The sequence below is a fragment of the Hipposideros armiger genome, unplaced genomic scaffold, assembly GCF_001890085.2.
Source record: "Hipposideros armiger isolate ML-2016 unplaced genomic scaffold, ASM189008v1 scaffold_67, whole genome shotgun sequence".
NCBI classification, from domain to species: Eukaryota; Metazoa; Chordata; class Mammalia; order Chiroptera; family Hipposideridae; genus Hipposideros; species Hipposideros armiger.
Genome location: NW_017731417.1, coordinates 3,326,283 through 3,344,507, shown reverse-complemented (window position 1 = coordinate 3,344,507; position 18,225 = coordinate 3,326,283). Strand labels below are relative to the sequence as shown.

The window sequence follows — 18,225 nt, the reverse complement described above, 5'->3', positions numbered from 1 at the left end:
CCATGCCGTGACATTCTATGTTTTGGATGTACTTAGAGTTTTGGTGGATGGGCTGCTGGCTAAAAAATGTTTTGTATAACTTAATGTAGTTTTCAATGATATGTTTGCAGGAACTATAAGTAGGTAAATTGTTTTTCTGAACTCTACTATTATTCCTTTACATTTTTATTGTTAAATATAACAAGAATATTTTAAAAAATCAAAAACAAATGTGTAATTTAATGAATTAGTAAAAGGCAAATATCGTTATAATCACTACCCCTGCTTAGAAGACAGACCCTTGCCAGCCCCCAGAGAGCCCTTCCCGGACCCCTTAAGAGAAAATGCAATCCTGACTACTAATGCTTTCTTCACAGTTTTTTTTAAGCAAATTGCTCAAATCTTTCTTTCCACTGCCTTAAAATTTCAAAGACCCTGGAGAAGTTTTACATATTAATTGATTTTTAATCATGGGTTTTTTTGCAAATTTTTCATATACACATGATATCTTGGCAATACCCAGCACATTGTTTTAACTGTAGTAGACTTTCAGGGAAGCGTAAATGTAGTGCCATCTATTTATCCATGTAGATTCCTAGTTTGGATCCTACCCCTCGCTAGCCCTGTAACTTTGGGAGAGCCGCTCCACCCTGGTGGGCCTCATTTGCGTTCATGATTCAGTTGGGTCACCTCTGCGGTTCGCTCTAGCTCTGTCACTGTTCTGTTAGCCACATCCTGGCTCTCTGGGGGCAGCCTTCCGCCATTCTCAGCGTGCCTGCCGCGTGAGATTTGTTAGATAAGGCCCTCCCCCGGTTCCAGCCATAAACAGATTCCTCCAGGACTTTTTCTCTTGCCACAAAAAAACGTACCTTTTTAATTCCTACAGCAGACTCGAAGGGATCCATTTTTCACATGCTCCATACAGGGCAAGTGTTGGCTCACAGCAAGATGGCCTCACACTTTTGAGCTGATTTTCCATTTTCAGTGTGGGGTTTGCCTGGTTTGTTCCTTGTGTTCATATCAAGGTACCAGAGGTCCTGGCCATTGCACAGTGTGAATTAAACTGTGCTTTCATGGCATCAAGCTAGTGCCCTTGGCCTTGGACCCTAGCCTCTCAGTGCCAGTAGGAACTTGAAGAGAGTCCAGTTAACACCATTGGTGCTCAGTTCTCTTCTATGCCATCCTGGTAGAGCCTGTCCCATCTTCACCCAAGAGTTACGTGCCTACACTTGAGAAAACAGATGTGCTCCTCTCTGGAGTTCCAGCTGGTCTTTGATGACGGCCCCCTATGCCTGGGGCTGCCAAGAGTGACCGTCCGACTCACACTCTCCCCTGGCATCATTCCACAGTTATGCCCAACAAGTGCAAGGGCCTCGGGTTGGCCTGGGCTTCTTTTCCTGTCCTCAGCAGTGCCTGGGACAGGACTGGGCACATAGGCATCCAGAGTTTGTTGCTTTTAACCCGAGGGAATGTGTAGTGTTAGTGCTGAGTTTTGTATTTGTCAGAAACTCGCTGATCTCCTGTGCCACTGACTAATTGAAAATTGCACCCTTTCCTCAGCTTCTTTGCGAGGGATGCAGGAGGTCCTGCAGAGAAAGGCGCTTCTTGCGTTTCAGAGGTGAGTGGGAGTTCATCTTTTCACTCGGCTGTACATAATGACACCAAAGTATGATCAGTATAAAAAGAAGAGATATTTATAAAGATTATGTAAACAGTGTTTTACCCCTGGGAGCCTTTCGTCTCGAGCACTGAACATGCAGTATCAAAACTTGCTGCATCATTTGTTGCCGTGTAAATCCGCATTCTTAATCTGTTCATCCATTCGAGCACATTGTATTCATTCCTAATAAAGCGAGTTCAGCTCTAAGAAGACAGATACTTTGTATGTCTAGGGAGATGATTCCTTTTATTAAAGACATTTGTCATCATCGAGAAAAGAGATCATTCTTTGCTTGCTTTTTTTTTAAAACCTGTCAAGCTTCAGATTTTTTAAGTTAAGAAATGAAAAAGCCAGATTTTAGGACAGTCTCTGAAATACTATGTCAAGACAATCAGGCCAGCATCTCCCAGCCCCCCACCCCTCCCCCAACCTCCCCCGTATTGCTTAATAACAGCTTGTGCTCATCTCCATCATTGTACCTTTCATGAAATTTGGAGAGTGCTTTAAAATTAGAAAATGCTTGCGTGTCATAGAGTTCCTTCAGTCCCTTTTTTTATCTCATCCTCAGTCCCACGCCAGTAAGGTAGATAGGACAAGTAGTATGTTTACCGCAGGTAAGGGACTGAGATGCAGGGGTGAAAAGAATTACCAGAGTCACATAGCTGTTGAAGTCAAGATAGAATCAAGGTCTCCTGACTCTAACCCAGCTTTTCTGGTACCTACTATACTGCCCTAATTTTATTTTTATTGCAGGTATAACAAATCACTAAAATGAATTGTTGCTTGAAAATATAGCCCCATGATGTCAAATCTACAATTGCTGTGAACCCTTTCATTTTAACTATATCTGAGTTACATTTATTTCTTGGAATCGTATTAGAAACTTACTTATACCAAAATTTCATGAGGGACTCTCAACACCCAATAACCTTTGTTAGATTTCTTTCCTTAAAACTGGGTGGGCCACAGATTTGTTGCAGTGTATGTATTCCTTTCTTCATGGAATCATTATCCCTTGGTTTCAGTTAGTCCAAAACTCTTTCATCTCATTTCTTTCTGTTTCCTAGCAGGCTTGCCGATAGTATCTTCACCTTACCAGTCTCAGACTAGTTAATGACAAAAGGTACCAATTGACATCTGCAAACAGATCTCCTATCTCTGTGCTAAGAAAGCTTTTGTTGACAGCATTTCCCTTTCAAATGATTTGGCGTTTTAAATTCTCAGGTCCTAGTCTGTAAAACCTACGTATGGATGCCTAAGAAAGTGGTCATTACATCTGTTTCACTTTTCTTAAACCAACACATCTTACTGGTTCTCCAAAAACAGCCCTAGTTGTGGTCTGCCTTGAAGCACCAGAGCTCGTAACTTCATGTTACATAACAGCTGTTCCATTGGCCTGGATTCCTTTTTTTGTTCTTTTACTTGGGTTTTAATTCAAAGAGATTTTTAAAATATTAGTTCATGTGGGAATAAAGAGTAATAAAATCCTACTAACCTATGTGATTTATTGGGGAAGGCTAACCAAAATTTGTATTTGTGTGAAATAAAGACTATTTTTCAAAAAAGTAAAATGATTTTCTTTCAAGTACACATTAACTAGCACCATTCTAGTGCACTTTAGGCTTAATCAATAAGGGAAAGATTTTGAGTAAATAATGATTTGTATTACTTCTTAAATGTAGATGGATTTTTAAAAACCACATGGATGAGAAGTACTTTTTTTACTATTTATTTTAAATCTTCTCCCCACAATTCTATTTATACTATTGTTTGGCAATTTTTTTTAAAAAAAGAAAACAGTATAACTCAAAAAGGGCTGGGGTAGCAGATGTAGCATGTAAAAACTAACCCTTAATTATGCCTGGAGTCAGACTTCGGAAAGATTTGCTCTCTGGTGGATTCCAAAAGGCGATTTTTGAAGGCATCCCAGTTGTATTACTGCCTCTTAACATTGAGACCCTCGGCTGTTCGTATGTTCATAAGCTCAGCCCAAACAGCTAAAGCAATTCATGCGCCCCGTACAAAAGTATAGTGAAGGAAAACATAGTGTTGTGGCAAAGCTTTCTGAAGATGCTGAATTGACCTGAGTAGCTGCCCCTGTGGGCTCTCACATCCCACGGAGAAAGCAAGCCTGGGAACAGCTGAGAGCATGTTTCAGTGACTTGACCCCAGCAGGCAGGATTCTGAGCTGCTCCATGAGGAAGAGGTGGCATGGTGGCATTTGTGATTGTCACTCAGTGTGATACACAGTCTCCGCTATTGTCCTCTCTCCCTCCTAGCTTGAGTTTAAGTTTGAATGGGGTGTGATTTGTGTGTGTGTAGTGGCCAACCATCCCAGTTTTCGAGAACATGGAGCTCTCAGTGCTAAACCCAGGAAAATCCTGGGCAAACCAGGACACGCTGGTCCTCCCGTGTGTGCAACTAATGGGAGGTTCTTAAGTACTAGATTTAACCAGATTCGTGCATTTTTTTCTTAACTTAATACTCTAGTCACATGTCTACTGTAAGCAGGACTGAAAAGGACTTCGAGAAGAGAGCCGGGTGATGTGGTGGAGAGATCAGGGCTCAGAATTTCATTTCTACCTCTGTGTCTTTTGCTGGATGTTCTTGGACTAAATGCTGAATCGATTATGCTCCGTAAATTGCAGTTATTATTGCTCCAAAGTATGTGTCTTACGGACCAGAGTCGAAATTGATCCGCCTTCTCTATATTCTTGGTTCAGCTTTAGAGGATGGTAGAACTAGTCTAGGAAAGCACTGGGGTGGACCTCGTGGTCTCCTGGGTTCGAGCCAGGAGGCCTGGGAGGCCCATCTCGTGCTGTCCAGTGGCAGCCTGGCATGCCTCCCTCAGGGCTCTGCTCCCACTGCACTGCAATCATCACCGTGGGTCGGTCTCCCCTTCTGGGGGAGAAAGGGTGCTCCTCAAGGAAAGGCACTTGTATGATTCATCTCCAGGCTCCCCAGAGGCTGGCACAGGCCGGGCATCACAGCAGGTGCTAAATAATGTGGGTCAGTGGATAGATGGATGATGGATGGATGGATGGATGGATGGATGATGGATGGATGGATGGATGGATGGATGATGGATGGATGGATGGATGGATGGATGGGCGGCCTGGTAAGCCAGCAGTCTAACAAGTCTTTCTTTCCTTATGGATGAAAGTTGAATTAATGGATGTAGAGGTACTTTAACAAGAGATGCACCTTATGAGCATCCCTGTGGTGACATTTTTAGGTCTCTGGGTTTCTCTTAGCAGCCCCACCCACGTGCCCACCATATGAGAATGGGGTTTATGGGGCTGCGTTATACTCATGTGCAGAGTTCAGCGGGCTTACAGTTTTCAAGAACACTAATATCTTTCCTCTCACCTGTATCGCTTGATGATATCTGCCCAGCATGTTGGCTGTGGGCACATAAAGTGGTTTTGTCACAGGAAACGTGCACAATTGAAGAATCTCATGAGACCAATACCAGGCGCTTTTTCTTGTTTTGTTGGGCATTCCCTTTTATTTTCTTTCTTCTTTCATAGGCTAAAGTAGTGAGCTGGAACTCATTAGCCCAATTATCAAAATAAGACTTTTCAAAATGTATATGTTTAAGTTGTGCCTCATAAGAAATTTGGCAGTTAGATACCCATCATCGGCCAAATTGGCAATTCTTCAGATGTTGCCCTAATGCACCCCAGAAATGCCAAGATTTCTAGCACTTCTGGTTTGTTTTATTTCGCAGCTCTGTGGCTGACATTTAACAACCATTTGATGAGGCCCCGGGTGGGACCTGTGGTCAGAGCTATCCTTGTACCCATTACTCTGAGTTCACCAGACCATTGGTGTTGGGTGGAGGCAGCCATGATCGGATCTAACTTCATTTGTGGAAAATCTAAACTGGGCTGAGAAAATGATAGCTCTGAGGAATTCTTTTTGAGGGCTGTAGAAACCTGACTTTTTATTAATTATGAAAGAAGATGAGATAAAATAAAGAATGCTAAATAATTCAAAGTCTTTTCATAATTAATTTGTATTCAATTTCCCTGAATAATTGGGAGAGACAGAAACCATGACATTCCACTCTCACTTCTTATGAACACCAAAGAAGAAAATTCTTTGATGTGCAAATTCATGGAAAACCAATACTTATGAAATAATAAAAACTGGAGCATACTGGTAGAAACAGACATTTAAAGGGGCAATGCAGGGGCCGGTCAAGTGGTTCAGTTGGTTAAGAGCGCAAGATCTGAGCAACAGGGTCACCAGGTCAATTCCCACATGGGCCAGTGAGCTGTGCCCAAGCTGAGCTGCCAATAGGTGGCAAGATGGCTCAGCTGGTGAGAGCACATGATCCTAACAACAAGGTAGCTGGTTCGACTTCGCATGGGATGGTGGGCTACGCCCACATGCAACTAAGATTGAACACGGCACCTTTAGCTGAGTGGCTGTGAGCTGCTGACGGGCGGCCGGATGGCGACTGGACTTGGAGCTGAGCTAGCTGCGCGCTCCACAACTAAGTTTGAAGGACAGCTTGGCTGTTCCCCTTCCCCAATTCCCCAACATTGTTCCCCTTCCCCAATTCCCCAATAAAATCTTTTAAAAAAGAGGGGGTAGGCAATGCAGGCAGATGGCCTCTTACACTAAGGTGAGAAGGCTGTGTCTTGAGGCACGGTTACTGAGATGGGAGTTTAGGTGCTTTGCTCTTAAGATGAAGAAAAAGACAGAGACCCCCCCAGTCACGTACATGAGCTGCCACATTTGCCCAAACAACGTCCTGGATCGTCAGACTTACATTTTCTGGGTGGCAAACACCTGAAAGACTCTAGTCTTTTACCCCCACAGCAGACAGACAATTCCATTAAAAGGCCTTATTACTGTCGGAAGCCATTCTTCGCATGTTTGCCACCATGGAATCTGTAATGATTTGGCTTTCTTCTTTATCCTGAATGTGTCTTCTGCTGGTAGAAGATCCTCCTTTAATCACAGAATGTTGACAGAATGGCAGAAGGTTTGTTTACTATCTGGGTCCCACCGTTTGTAATTAGTCTGTTCCATAGTGCCTTTTCAAGGAAGTAAAAGTTTGTTTTGCTCTTCCCTCCAGGCTGCTAAACACAGAATTGTGTCTCCTATACAGTCACAGTTTGAGTTGCTCTGTTTGAGTTGCTCGTGATGAAACACAATTGACTTCCCCATAAAAGCAAGAATGACGTTTGCAATCAATTAGGAGGCCAGTACACCTTCTTCCCATCCGGTGTCACAGGCCTGTTAATAAAACTAAACCTAGTGTTTGGCCACAGAGTCTTACAAGTCAGAGTTACACGGACTAAATTAGTAAGCTGCATGGAAGTTAACAGAAGCGTCTAGAGACCGAGTACCCGTCTTTTCACCCTAGAGCTCATCAAAAACCAAAACCTCATTTTATAAGCAAAGCCAGGTCTTGGTTTTCATCTGGTTTCTCTGAAATCCAGAAATATGGATGAAGTAGCATTAAGGCCAAGCCAAAACTTAACCAAATCAGCCTTGCCTTGTCACGTGCACTCCTGGCCTCACCGTGTCCCCGCATGACAGGCGGCCTCTCCTGCTCAGGCTGCGGAGGCGCTCGGGGCTCAGGGCCTGAGGACTCTTTACCTCGGGCTCCTCCTCAAAGCTGAGGGTCACTGGCTGCCACTTCAGAGTCTGGACAAAACACAGAAACAGGCTCCTGTGTCATACCTACATACAGTGAAGGGGAAAATGCTTTACATTTGTTAGTGAACAAAGGAGATGCGTCTAAATGAAACATTAAATAGTTGAATACGTGACCTTGGTATAAAAATGCAACTGTGAATACTTGCCCGTGTTCTAACAGCCATAAATACCTTTGCAGGGCCCACAGCCTGTCCCCTACGGATCACCAAGCAGCTTTCTACCTGGCTCTGCAGCTTGCCATCTCCAGACAGGTCAGCTTCTCTAATGCTTCCTGAACTTGGTGCACCCTCGGTCTTGATACAGTTCCTTCAGTGCCTCAGTTGGAGCCAGTAGCTGGTCTTCCATTCACTGAGGCTCTCGGAGGACCCTGAATCCCACACAGCGAGGACCCTGGTGTTTGGTCAGTTTGAACATAACGCTATGAAGACACCAGCGTGCCAGGCTGTGCTTTTGGAGGTTCATGCCACAGACCTGGAGGGCCCAATCTGGGGTCCGATGGCAATGGATACAGTGCATGGCATATACCCTGACCCCAGGGGTCATCAAAGAGCTGTGTCCCTTGCCAACGGAGCCCAGCGCTGAGCTCTCAGCATGGTGGAGATTGAGTCACTGGTTGGAGCCTGGCTGACATAAGGGTATTGGTGATTGACAGCAAGATGCCAGAGGCATAGACAAAAGACACCAGTTCCTTTAAAATGCATAGAAGATATAAACAGTTACACATGCTGGCTCCTCAAAATAGGAGACTCAACAGTGTCCTTGCTGCAGGGGCAAGCTTTGCTGGCCTTCATCTTCCCAATGGTAGTTTCCAGAAGCTGCCTTCGCCATTCTTGTCCCCTCCCACCCCCTCCCAGCTGTCCTGGAGGCCCTGGCCACACACCTGCCTGCCTGTCCACCAGGTGCAAGACACTGGTGGTAACCGCAGCACATTCCTGAGTGCTGACTGGAGGGTGACTCAAAGGCCAGCTCCCAGACATGCCATTCCCCTGGCAGCCCTGGGCTGTAGGCATGCATCTCACTTCCCGGAGGCCTGCGAATGGTGTTGAGACATGGGTCCCAATTGGCGACCTGGGGACTTAGGAAACCAGGATACCGCCTCTGTAAAGGTCCTCTCACCTGGCAAGGTGTGGTCTGAAGCTGGACTGAGCAAGAGCTGCTGCTGCAACAGCTGTGGGGGCCCCTGGCCCCCGCCCCCAGCAGGACCTTAACTCACCTCCCCTGTGGAGCCTCTTTCCTGCAGCAGCCTGCACTGCTTCTCCCCCTTGCTCAGCTCTCCTGTTCAGCGTCTTTCTCGCTACACTCGAGGTGCCACGAGGGCAGGAAGCCATGTCTGTCATCGTCACTGCTGTACCCTGGCAGGCGGGAGGCACTCAGAGGACCTGTTGATGGAGGAACCAGCTTTGAGTTCCTTCACGTAACTATCCCTAAGGACATCATTTTGAACCCTGTGTCAGTTTGTCCCTGATTGTTCTGGTCATCCCTGCAAACTGGCACCATGAGTATACCCTGCCTTCGACCCTCCCCACAACCCCAGGCGGAGTGCTGTTCACATAGCCGGTTGTCACCCTGAGGAATGACTAAGTAGATGGAGGCTTGTGGGTGTCAGCAGTCTTTGTGAGCTCGCAGCAATGGCAACACCAAACCTCTGGCAGGAAGGAGGCTGTGGCCTTCTTATTTATCTTTAGAGCCAATGCCATTTGACTAGAAGGGGAAGATGAAAGAGGAATCAGAAGAGCTAGAGCCACTCTCACCTCAGTCATTCAATAGCCGAGTGACCTTGGTCAAGTCATTCCACGTCCTCTGGACTCAGCTTCCCTCCCTGTAAACCAAGGATTGGGCCATATGAGTCTCTTCCAGCTGCGATAGCTGTGATTCTATGGTTCAAAGCACAGAGCCGCTACAGCCAGCATTTACAACTTAAATCCATCAGAAACAGAATTTCAGAGCGGAACGCTAACGGATTTGGGAAAGACAGAAGTCGTGGCCTCCTACTAAGGAGTGAGGCTGCTGAGGGTTTGGGAAGAAGCAGGAAAGCTGAGAGGAGGTCCAGCATTAGGGTTGGAGGGGAGACCGGAAGGATCCTGGGGGCAGTCGAGGAAGAAGCTTCAGTCTCCAGCTCTGTTTATCATAGAAATCCACCTTCAGGCTCTGATTCTCCCCAGGCGCTGCCAAACCTGCATGGGATCTGGGGTGTTCAGTGCTCATTACGTGTGCATTTTATCAGCCATTGCGCTTGAGTGATTTTGAAGAAAGTCTGCAACAGCTGTTACATGTAAAGGTTAAGGTTGTGCCTGGTCACTTGAATTTGGATCCATCTGCTTTGTATGTGGCCTTGCAGTTTGTTTCTTGGATCAAGTTATTTGGGGTTGTAGTTTGGGAAGGTGGGGGGTTTTGTTTATTTGCTTGCATATTTCCTTGATGTCTAATGAAGATCCAAGACAAAGGAATTTGAAAAGAATCACTGGTTGTCTGATTATTTGGAAAGCTTTGTTAAAGGTTTTATAACTTACTAAGCACTTCCATTTCAGTAATACTTTAAAAAATGAGAACAGTTTGGCTAAGGCACTTTAATTCCACTAAAAAGCTCTGGCAATTTGTATGTGTCTCCATTTAGAGCGAACGTATTATTTAGGCAGAAACAAAAGATTTGGTATTTACTAGCAGTTACACAGAGAAACAGGGTCTCTAGTATCGCTTCATCGGTGAGACCGTTGCCGGAAGAGCGCATGCGTTTCCATGTGTGTGGCTAATATCCTGGGGCTTTCAAAAAGACTTGCCTTAGAATCTGAATGTGGTACATACAGGGTGAAACAACTCTTGGTATTTGCAGAGAATCAGATCTTGAAGTGGTGGCTTCGCGTGTGTGCGCTCGCGCATGTGTGTTTAAAAATTCTTTTGGGTTTTGTTTTAAACCAGATACCAGAGGCTCTGGGGTACGTCCGCCAAGCTCTTCAGCTTCAAGGTGATGATGTGAACTCTCTGCACCTGCTTGCCCTCTTACTGTCAGCACAGAAGCATTACCATGACGCCCTGAACATCATTGACATGGCCCTGAGCGAATATCCAGAAAACTTTATGTAAGTGGTCCTAGGTATTTGTTTTCCCACATTCAAAAGCTATTAAAATTCACTTCTCCCCAACTTCCTTCTCTCTAATCTACCTAATCTAAGTCCTTCATGGATCTCTTGAGGGTAAATAGTACAGAATTCCCTTTACTTTTGTTTCTTCATGATATTTAGAAACAGATAAACTTTTGACCCTTGAGTAGTGTGGGAGTTAGGGGCACCAACCCCCTGCACATATATTGAAAATCACATATAATTTCTGACTTCCCCAAAACTTAACTACTAATAGCCGACTGTTAACTGGAAGCCTTACAGATAATATAGTTGATTCACACATATATTGTATGTTATATATATCATATACTGCATTCTTACAATAAAGTAAGCTAGAGAAAAGAAAGCGTTACGAAGAAACTCATAAGGAAGGGAAAACAGGTACATTTACAGTATTTATTGAAAACATCCGCATATAAGTGGACCCGCATAGTTCAAAAGCCAACTGTAGTCTGTTAGATCACCCTTATTAAGTTAAAATACTTGATCCATTTTTTCCATTGTGTACTCTTGGGACATACGAGATGATCTTTGATGGATTGTGGGTGACCATTTTTATTTTAATAGTTATATATTTTTAATGCACATTAGAAAAAAATATAATTGCATATCAAAGTGTGATTTCATGGAAACTATTGGTCAGAGGGAGACTAAGAATTTTTTTAATAAGCTGTTTTAAGTCAATTTAAAGAAAAATCTTAAGTAAATACTCATGCAGATAGACCTGGATGTGGCAAAAGTTACACGGAACGAACTCCAGTGACTGAAACTTGGGGAAGTGCTTTGGAGCTTCTTTGTCCTTGGTTACCAGGGGGTTTCACTAGCTTCAGGTAATTATTATATTTTAAGCAATTTTCATCAAAATTCCTGACCTCTGGTTTTATTCTCTAGGAAATGGAATTTCTTAAATCAATCAGTATTTGTACATAACCTAAGAACTGTCATTATAAACTGCCATCTGTTCAAATTGTCTACTTACCTTCACACTTTCCCTCCGAGGCCCCGAATCAGGCCTGTCTGTGGGTTGGGCTTTGCAGGGAAGGACAGACAGTCTTTGGGGCCGCCCGGTTCCTACGTTGTCCTCCGTGGAGTAGCCTAGTAACCAGTCCACAGCGGCCAGAAACAGTAAACAGTCCTGCGCGCTGGCCGGTTCTAATTGTCTAAGGGGCAGGGGCAGAAATGGGGTGGGGGCGGCTCGGGCAAGGGGAGGGGAAGGAATGTAGCTGGTGGCCCGAGCTGGCTGTCTTCACTTTCAGAAATAAGTGCAGTCGCAAATTTTAAGTGGCTCAGCTTTGGCTGTCTTTCTTTCTCTGCCTCATCACCTCACTGTGTTTTTAATCAGTGCATTTCAGCAGCTCTTTTTGGAAAATTGGTTCCCACATTTCCATCACAAACATTTCTTTGTCTTCAAGTGAAAAGAGCACTTCTCTTCTCCCCATCGAGAAAATTCTCATTATAATCCAGGAAACCTCTGACTAGAGATTTCTTTTGTAGGTTCAGCTATTTATGCAGAGTGAATTAAAGAGCTCTGCGGCAGTGCTTTACTTCTTGCAGATTTCACACTCGCTCTTTTGCATACCGAGTATATTTCTGGATTTTGTCCGAAGCTGGTTAGCCCATGGAACCTTAAAGTGGTTAAAGCACTTTAAAAAAAAAAAACCTTCGGTCCTTTACCCATCAGTGAAGTACAACCTGATGCAATTGAATTCAGTTTCTCTCATCAGTATTTATAAAGGGGCCTTCCCTGCCTCGCAGCCCCCAACACCTTCTTTAGATGTTAGACTCCAGCGTGTGGCTCCTGCATAGACAGCTTGGGGCATCATCTGAGCACAGGCTTATTAAACTAATAGCCACACTGCACAGTAAGCAGTAAACAGTGGTGGCTAATACGGTAATGCCTCCAAGTGACAGCAGCTGACAGCCTTTTCAAGTAGTAGAAATAAGGAACAGCAGTAGAGATATTTGAGGAATGCAAGCCTGTTATTTTAATGTTAAGCCTGAAGCTCAGAAAAGCAAAGCATATGGCAGCAGGTCTGAAAGCAGCCGATGACTTGTTTGCTTTTTAAATGTTTGTATTTCTTCCTTTGTGATGAGAAACTTCTTCCCAAGAATATTTTTATTAAAAGTGGGGCCCGATGTAGCCAATGGATCCCATGGTTTCTTCCCAACCTGGGTAAACCATTGCAACACCAACCTCACACGATTACGTGGACACCTGTCGCGTTGTATTGTCTGTCTGTCAGTGAAGGGCTTGTCAGTGAAGGGCCAGCAGATCGGTAGACTCAGAAACCTGGCAATGCCTCGTGTTCCCCCAGCCGTACCTGCCACAGGATGCGTTTGTAGTTGATGTTTAGTCAGTACCTGCTAGGTGGGGTGAACCCCTTCCCACTGTTCAGCTGTTGAATAGTCAAACTGTTGAGCTGAGAAATGATTTATTAATAGCTAGCCTTTTAGCCTGGCGTAGAGAATAACAGAATTTTTTGGTCCCTGTTAAGCTTATTCAGGGTACTTAAACACCAACTTTGATCATTGCACGGTGACAGTAGTGATGGGTGACATGGGATGCTTCTCCAAGGGCCTTCAGCTGTCTTAGCTAGTGCAGCTAAGGCATGTGTACATGCTAATCACTTAATAATTCGTAGGAATTCTTATTATTACTACAGTGTTTTCAAATACAATATTTTAGAATTCTTTAAAATTATTATTAAATATTGAATAGCAGCAAAAGACTATTAAATATATTTCAAATAATACAATAACAAATGTATACCCACTTCTTCATTTAAGAAAAAGAACTTTAATCATGCCTGTGAATTTCCTGTGTACCGCCCGCTGTCCGATCCCTTTACCTCTTGCCTCACAGGTTATCTACTGTCCTGAATTCTGTGTTGAGCATTCTCTTCTGTTTGTATACCATATGCAGAGGGTGCCCAAAAAATGTATACACGTTTTAAGAAAGGAAGAAACTGCATTAAAATTACGCTGATGGTAGCCACTTTGAGCACCTCTTGTAATTGCAGAAGTCAAACGTGACTTTGTATTCATCTTTTGTTACTGGTATATATTGAGTATTGCAATTTTAATACAGTTTTTACCTTTCCTAAAATGAGTATACACTTTTTGGCACCCTTTGTATGTCTGTACTCCTAAATAATAAAAATTCTGGTTTTGCATGTTTTAGAATTTTAAAAGAGTGGAATCACACTGAGTATATATGTACAGTACTTGCTTTTATTGCTTAACATCACGTTCATCTTTATTGCATACAGCAGCAATTTATTCATTATACTGATGAATAGCATTCTATTATGTAACTATACTAAGATTTGTTTTTCTAGTTTACCTTAAGTGGCTATGTGGGTTGTTTTTGGTTTTCGGCTCTTATAAACAACGCTGTTGTAAATATTCTTACACTGGTCCACAAATGCAAGCACTTCTGAGAATGAAATTGTTGGGCCATGGGACCTGTGCGTCTTCAGCTTTACCAGATAAGCACACTGCTTTGCAAAGTGGAGTGCCAGTTTACACTCCCACCAGCAGCGCCTGGGAGCCCACGCGGCTCCATGCGCCACACGCGGTGCTGTCAGACTTATTTTTGGCAATGTGGCTGCTAGTTACTGGTATCACATTGTGAATTTGTTATAAGTTGCATGTCCTTCATTATTGATGAGGTTGAACACCTTTTTGTTTGGTTATTTATTTAGCTTCTCTCATTTGTGAAGCACATATAGTAGCATTCCTCTTTTCTAACTAGGTCGTTGTCTTCATACCATAGACTTTGTAGGATTTCTTTATATATTATGGTTACAAGCGCTTTCGATGGTTATATGTGCTGCAGAAATCTCTCACTCTGTGCCTTGTCTTTGATTTCTCTTAATGATGTCTTTTGATGAACAGAAGCTCCTAATTTTAAAGTAGTTATATTTATCAATCATATTCATGGCTAGTACTTCTGTGTCTGGTTTAAGAAACTTTTGCCTTCTCTAAGATCATGAAGAAAGTCTCCTAAGTTATCTTCTAAAAGCTCTCTCATTATCTTTCACACGTAAAGCTAGGGAGTCCATCTGGAATTGATTGTTTTATGTATGTGTGGTGTGAGGGATCCAATATAATTTTTTCCCATATGGATACCCAATTGTCCCAGCATTGTGACTTGAAAAGATTCCTTTCCTTGTTGCTCCAGACTGCCATTTTTGTCCTAAATCAAATGTCCATATGTGTGGGGGGCTGTTTTTGAGTTTTCTACTTGGTTCCATTGGTCAGTGTGCCCGTTTCTGTGTGATTGCCACTCTTTCTTCATTCTTAGAACTTTGTTATACGTGAGGTAGATCCATATTTGCATATTGCTATTTCAGGCCTTTGAACTTTCATACAAATTTTCAAATCAGCTTGTCAAGTTCACAGAAAAAGCTGTTGAGATTTAGATTAGAATTACAGTTAATCTATTGTAATAGCTCACTTTGGGGAGAATTATAGATTTATGACAGTGGGTTTTCTAATCCACGGCATTATATCTCTAATTATTTAGGCCTTTAAAAAATACTTTTTAAATGAAGTTTTATAATTTACTTCATGAAGATTTGGCCCACTTTTTACTAGATTTATTCCTAGTTATTTGAAAAAAGTTTCCATGCCTTTCTGTTTAAAATTCTGAGAGGTTAAGGAAATCACCTTCTTCCTGGTTTGCTAAGGTTTTTTGTTTTGTTTTTTTTTAATCATCAATATCAATTTTTTTTAAAGATTTTATTGGGGAATTGAGAAAGGGGAACAGTGTTGGGAAATTGGAAAAGGGGAACAGCCAAGTTGTTGTCCTTCAATCTTAGTTGTGGAGGGCGCAGCTAGCTCAGCTCCAAGTCCAGTCGCCATCTGGCCGCCTGTCAGCAGCTCGCGGCCGCTCAGCTCAAGGTGCCGTGTTCAGTCTTAGTTGCGGGTGGGCATAGCCCACCATCCCATGTGGGAGTCGAACCAGCAACCTTGTTGTTAGGAGCACGTGCTCTCACCAGCCGAGCCATCCTGCCACCTATTGGCAGCTCAGCTCAGGCGCAGCTCACTGGCCCATGTGGGAATCGAACTGGCAACCATCTTGCTCAGAGTTCGTGCTCTTAACCAACTGAGCCACCCGGCCGGCCCTCAAATTTTATCAAATGCTTTTTCTGTACTTATTGAGATGGTTATATGATTTTACTCCTTTAACCTGTGAATAGTGTATTTGTTTTCTTTTTTTTATTATTTTCAGGTGTACAGAACGACATAATGATTAGACATTTACACCCCTCACAAAGTGATAACCCCAATAAGTCTGACACTGTACATAGCTATTACAATACCATTGACTATATTCCCTGTACTGTACTTTACAGCTTGTGACTATATATATATTTTTAAATTATAGTTGACTTTTAATATTATTTTATATTAGTTTCAGTTGTACACTGCAGTGGTTAGGCATTTATATAATTTATGAAGTGATCCCTCCAATAAACCTAGTACCCATCTGACACCATACATAGTTTTTACAACATTATCGACTATATGTTAATAGCATATCAATTGTTACTTTAAAATGTTAAATTAACCGTGAATTCTTGAAATAAGCCCAATCTGATTATGGCATATTAGCTTTTTTATGGTTTTTTATAGTTTACTAATTTTTTAAAGAACACTTACATTTATGTTCATGTGTGAAATCATTTGTAATTTTCTTTCCTCATTATATCCTTGTCAAGTTTTGGCATCAAGGTTAGGCTAGCCTCATAAAATGAGTTGAAGTATTTCTTTTTTGTGTGTTTTGGAATCATTGTGTGAGATTAGAATTATTTGTTCCTAGAATAATAAGTTTTGGTAGAATTAGTTCGTAAAACCATCTGGGGCTGGTCTTTCTTCCTGTGGAAAGACTTCTGATGCTTTTTAAAACATGATTATAGGATATTCAGGTTTTCTACTTATTTTAGTAAGCTATGTGTAATATATAATATATATTTTAAGGCTTTGTCCATTTCATCTAAATTTTAAATTTTATTGGCATAAAGTTGTTCATAATATGTTTAAATAATTTTTTAAATTGTCATACAGCATCTGTGATTAAGTCTTTTTCATTTCTAATACTGTTAGTGGACCTTCTTTTTTTTTCCTTGAACAGTCTTGCCAGAAATGTGTTACATTGATCTTTTCAAAGAACCAGTAGCTTTTTTATCATCTCGACTATATGTTTACTTACTCTTTGATGAATTTCTGTTCTTATTTTTATTATTTACTTTCTTTGAGTTTGTTCTGTTTTATTTGGTTTTCCTTCTTAATCATTTAAGTTGGATGTTTGGTTCATTAATTTTTTTGCCTTTCTTATTTTCTGACATAAGCATTTAAGACTAAAAATTTCCCAAGTACTACATTAGCTGTACACTACAAGTTTCATATGTGAAATTTTTGTTACCGTTTAGTTCTAAATATTTTTAAATTTCCATTATTTTTTGACTCAGTTATTTTAGAACTGTGTTTTATAATTGTCAAATATGAGCTTTTTTAATCTATCTGTTGTTAATGATAGGTCATTGAGTTGAGTTCAGAGACTATAATCTACATAAATTTCAAGTTTGTTAAGACTAGTTTTATGGGCCAGCATGTGGTTACTTCTTGTAAATATTTCGTGTGTGCTTGAAAAGAATGTTTGCTGGATTTGGGAGTAAATTTTTATGTATTTTATTAGGTTAAGCTATTAACTATGCTAGTAAGATCTTTTTTATTCTTACCGATTTTTTCATGTCTACTTAATCTATCAGTTATTGAGCGGAAATATGTTGAAATCCACCACTGGAATGGTAGATTGTCCTGTTTCCGCACATGGCAATTTTTGCTTTATGTATTGTAAAGCTGTACTATTAGGTACATACACATTTAGAATTGCTGTGTCTTCCTGGTAAATTCAGCCCTTCATCATTCTGTAATAAGTCATGTAATTCATTTTGCCTCAGAGTCTGCATTCATATATCCACATACATGTGTGCAGATGCATATCTACACACATACAAATTGTGTGTGTGTGTGTTTGGAATATCTGTTTCCATTCTTTTTTGCTCTTGTGCTCATATATAGCTAATTTTTTTTTAACTCAGGCCGACAGTCTTATCTGGAATATTTAGTCCATTTCCATTTATTGTAAATACTGATATATTTGTGTTAGCGTCTGCCATCTCATTTGTGCCTTCTATTTGTCCTGGCTTTTTTCATATCTTATCCTCTCCTTTCCTACCTTCTTCTAGGTTATGTTTTTATTACATATTTTTCCTTTACTAATTTGGAAAAGAAACATTCTGTTTTGGTGGTCGTGGTTGTTTAGTGATGACCCTAGAAATTTTAATGAGGGTCTGTTTCTGGCAAAGTTTTTCAGTTTGGATCTAAAAATATATTTGCCTTTACTCTCAAAAAGAGATTTTTCAATCCCGATGTATCATCCCAGGCTCACCTTTTCTCATAGCACAAGTAAACTAGAAAACATGGTTAGGATCATTCTTTACTTGAATGGAGTATATATCTAGTTTCTTTAAAAAAATCATCCTTACTCCGCAAGTAAGATTGTGTCTCTTTCGCACTCTCACTTCCACGTACAGTGTCAGAGAAACTCGATTTAAGTTGACCTATCCTATTGAATAATGTTTTGATGTAGCGATTACTGAGAGGCCAAGTGTTACAGGCTATTTTTATGTCTGAGCTGAGTGATGGAGTAATGAACATGCCCATTAACTTTGCATTTGATAGAAAGTTGGACCACAAGGAAAGAAGCTGTTCATCTTATTA

At 41.7% G+C, this 18,225-nt stretch overlaps 1 protein-coding gene and 1 long non-coding RNA gene across 5 annotated transcripts in view; one reads left to right on the top strand and one right to left on the bottom strand.

Annotated features, from left to right (window-relative positions):
* TTC7B (tetratricopeptide repeat domain 7B) overlaps positions 1-18,225 on the top strand; it is a 134,976-nt gene that overhangs the window by 25,869 nt on the left and 90,882 nt on the right. For all 3 annotated transcript variants that reach the window (XM_019642330.1, XM_019642329.1, XM_019642328.1), the window contains exons 6-8: positions 1,540-1,597; positions 7,494-7,566; positions 10,232-10,392. In XM_019642330.1, the coding sequence (XP_019497875.1) occupies positions 1,540-1,597; positions 7,494-7,566; positions 10,232-10,392 (292 nt within the window). The remainder of the gene's footprint in view (positions 1-1,539; positions 1,598-7,493; positions 7,567-10,231; positions 10,393-18,225) is intronic.
* On the bottom strand, positions 6,204-12,235 carry LOC109382667 (uncharacterized). 2 transcript variants are annotated; one of them, XR_002123965.1, is made up of 4 exons: positions 11,414-12,235; positions 9,067-9,134; positions 8,529-8,694; positions 6,204-7,339 (listed from the first exon to the last, which is right to left on the bottom strand). It is a non-coding gene; the product is annotated as an uncharacterized LOC109382667 (long non-coding RNA). The 2 variants fall into 2 exon arrangements; XR_002123964.1 differs by having other exon boundaries at positions 6,204-7,303.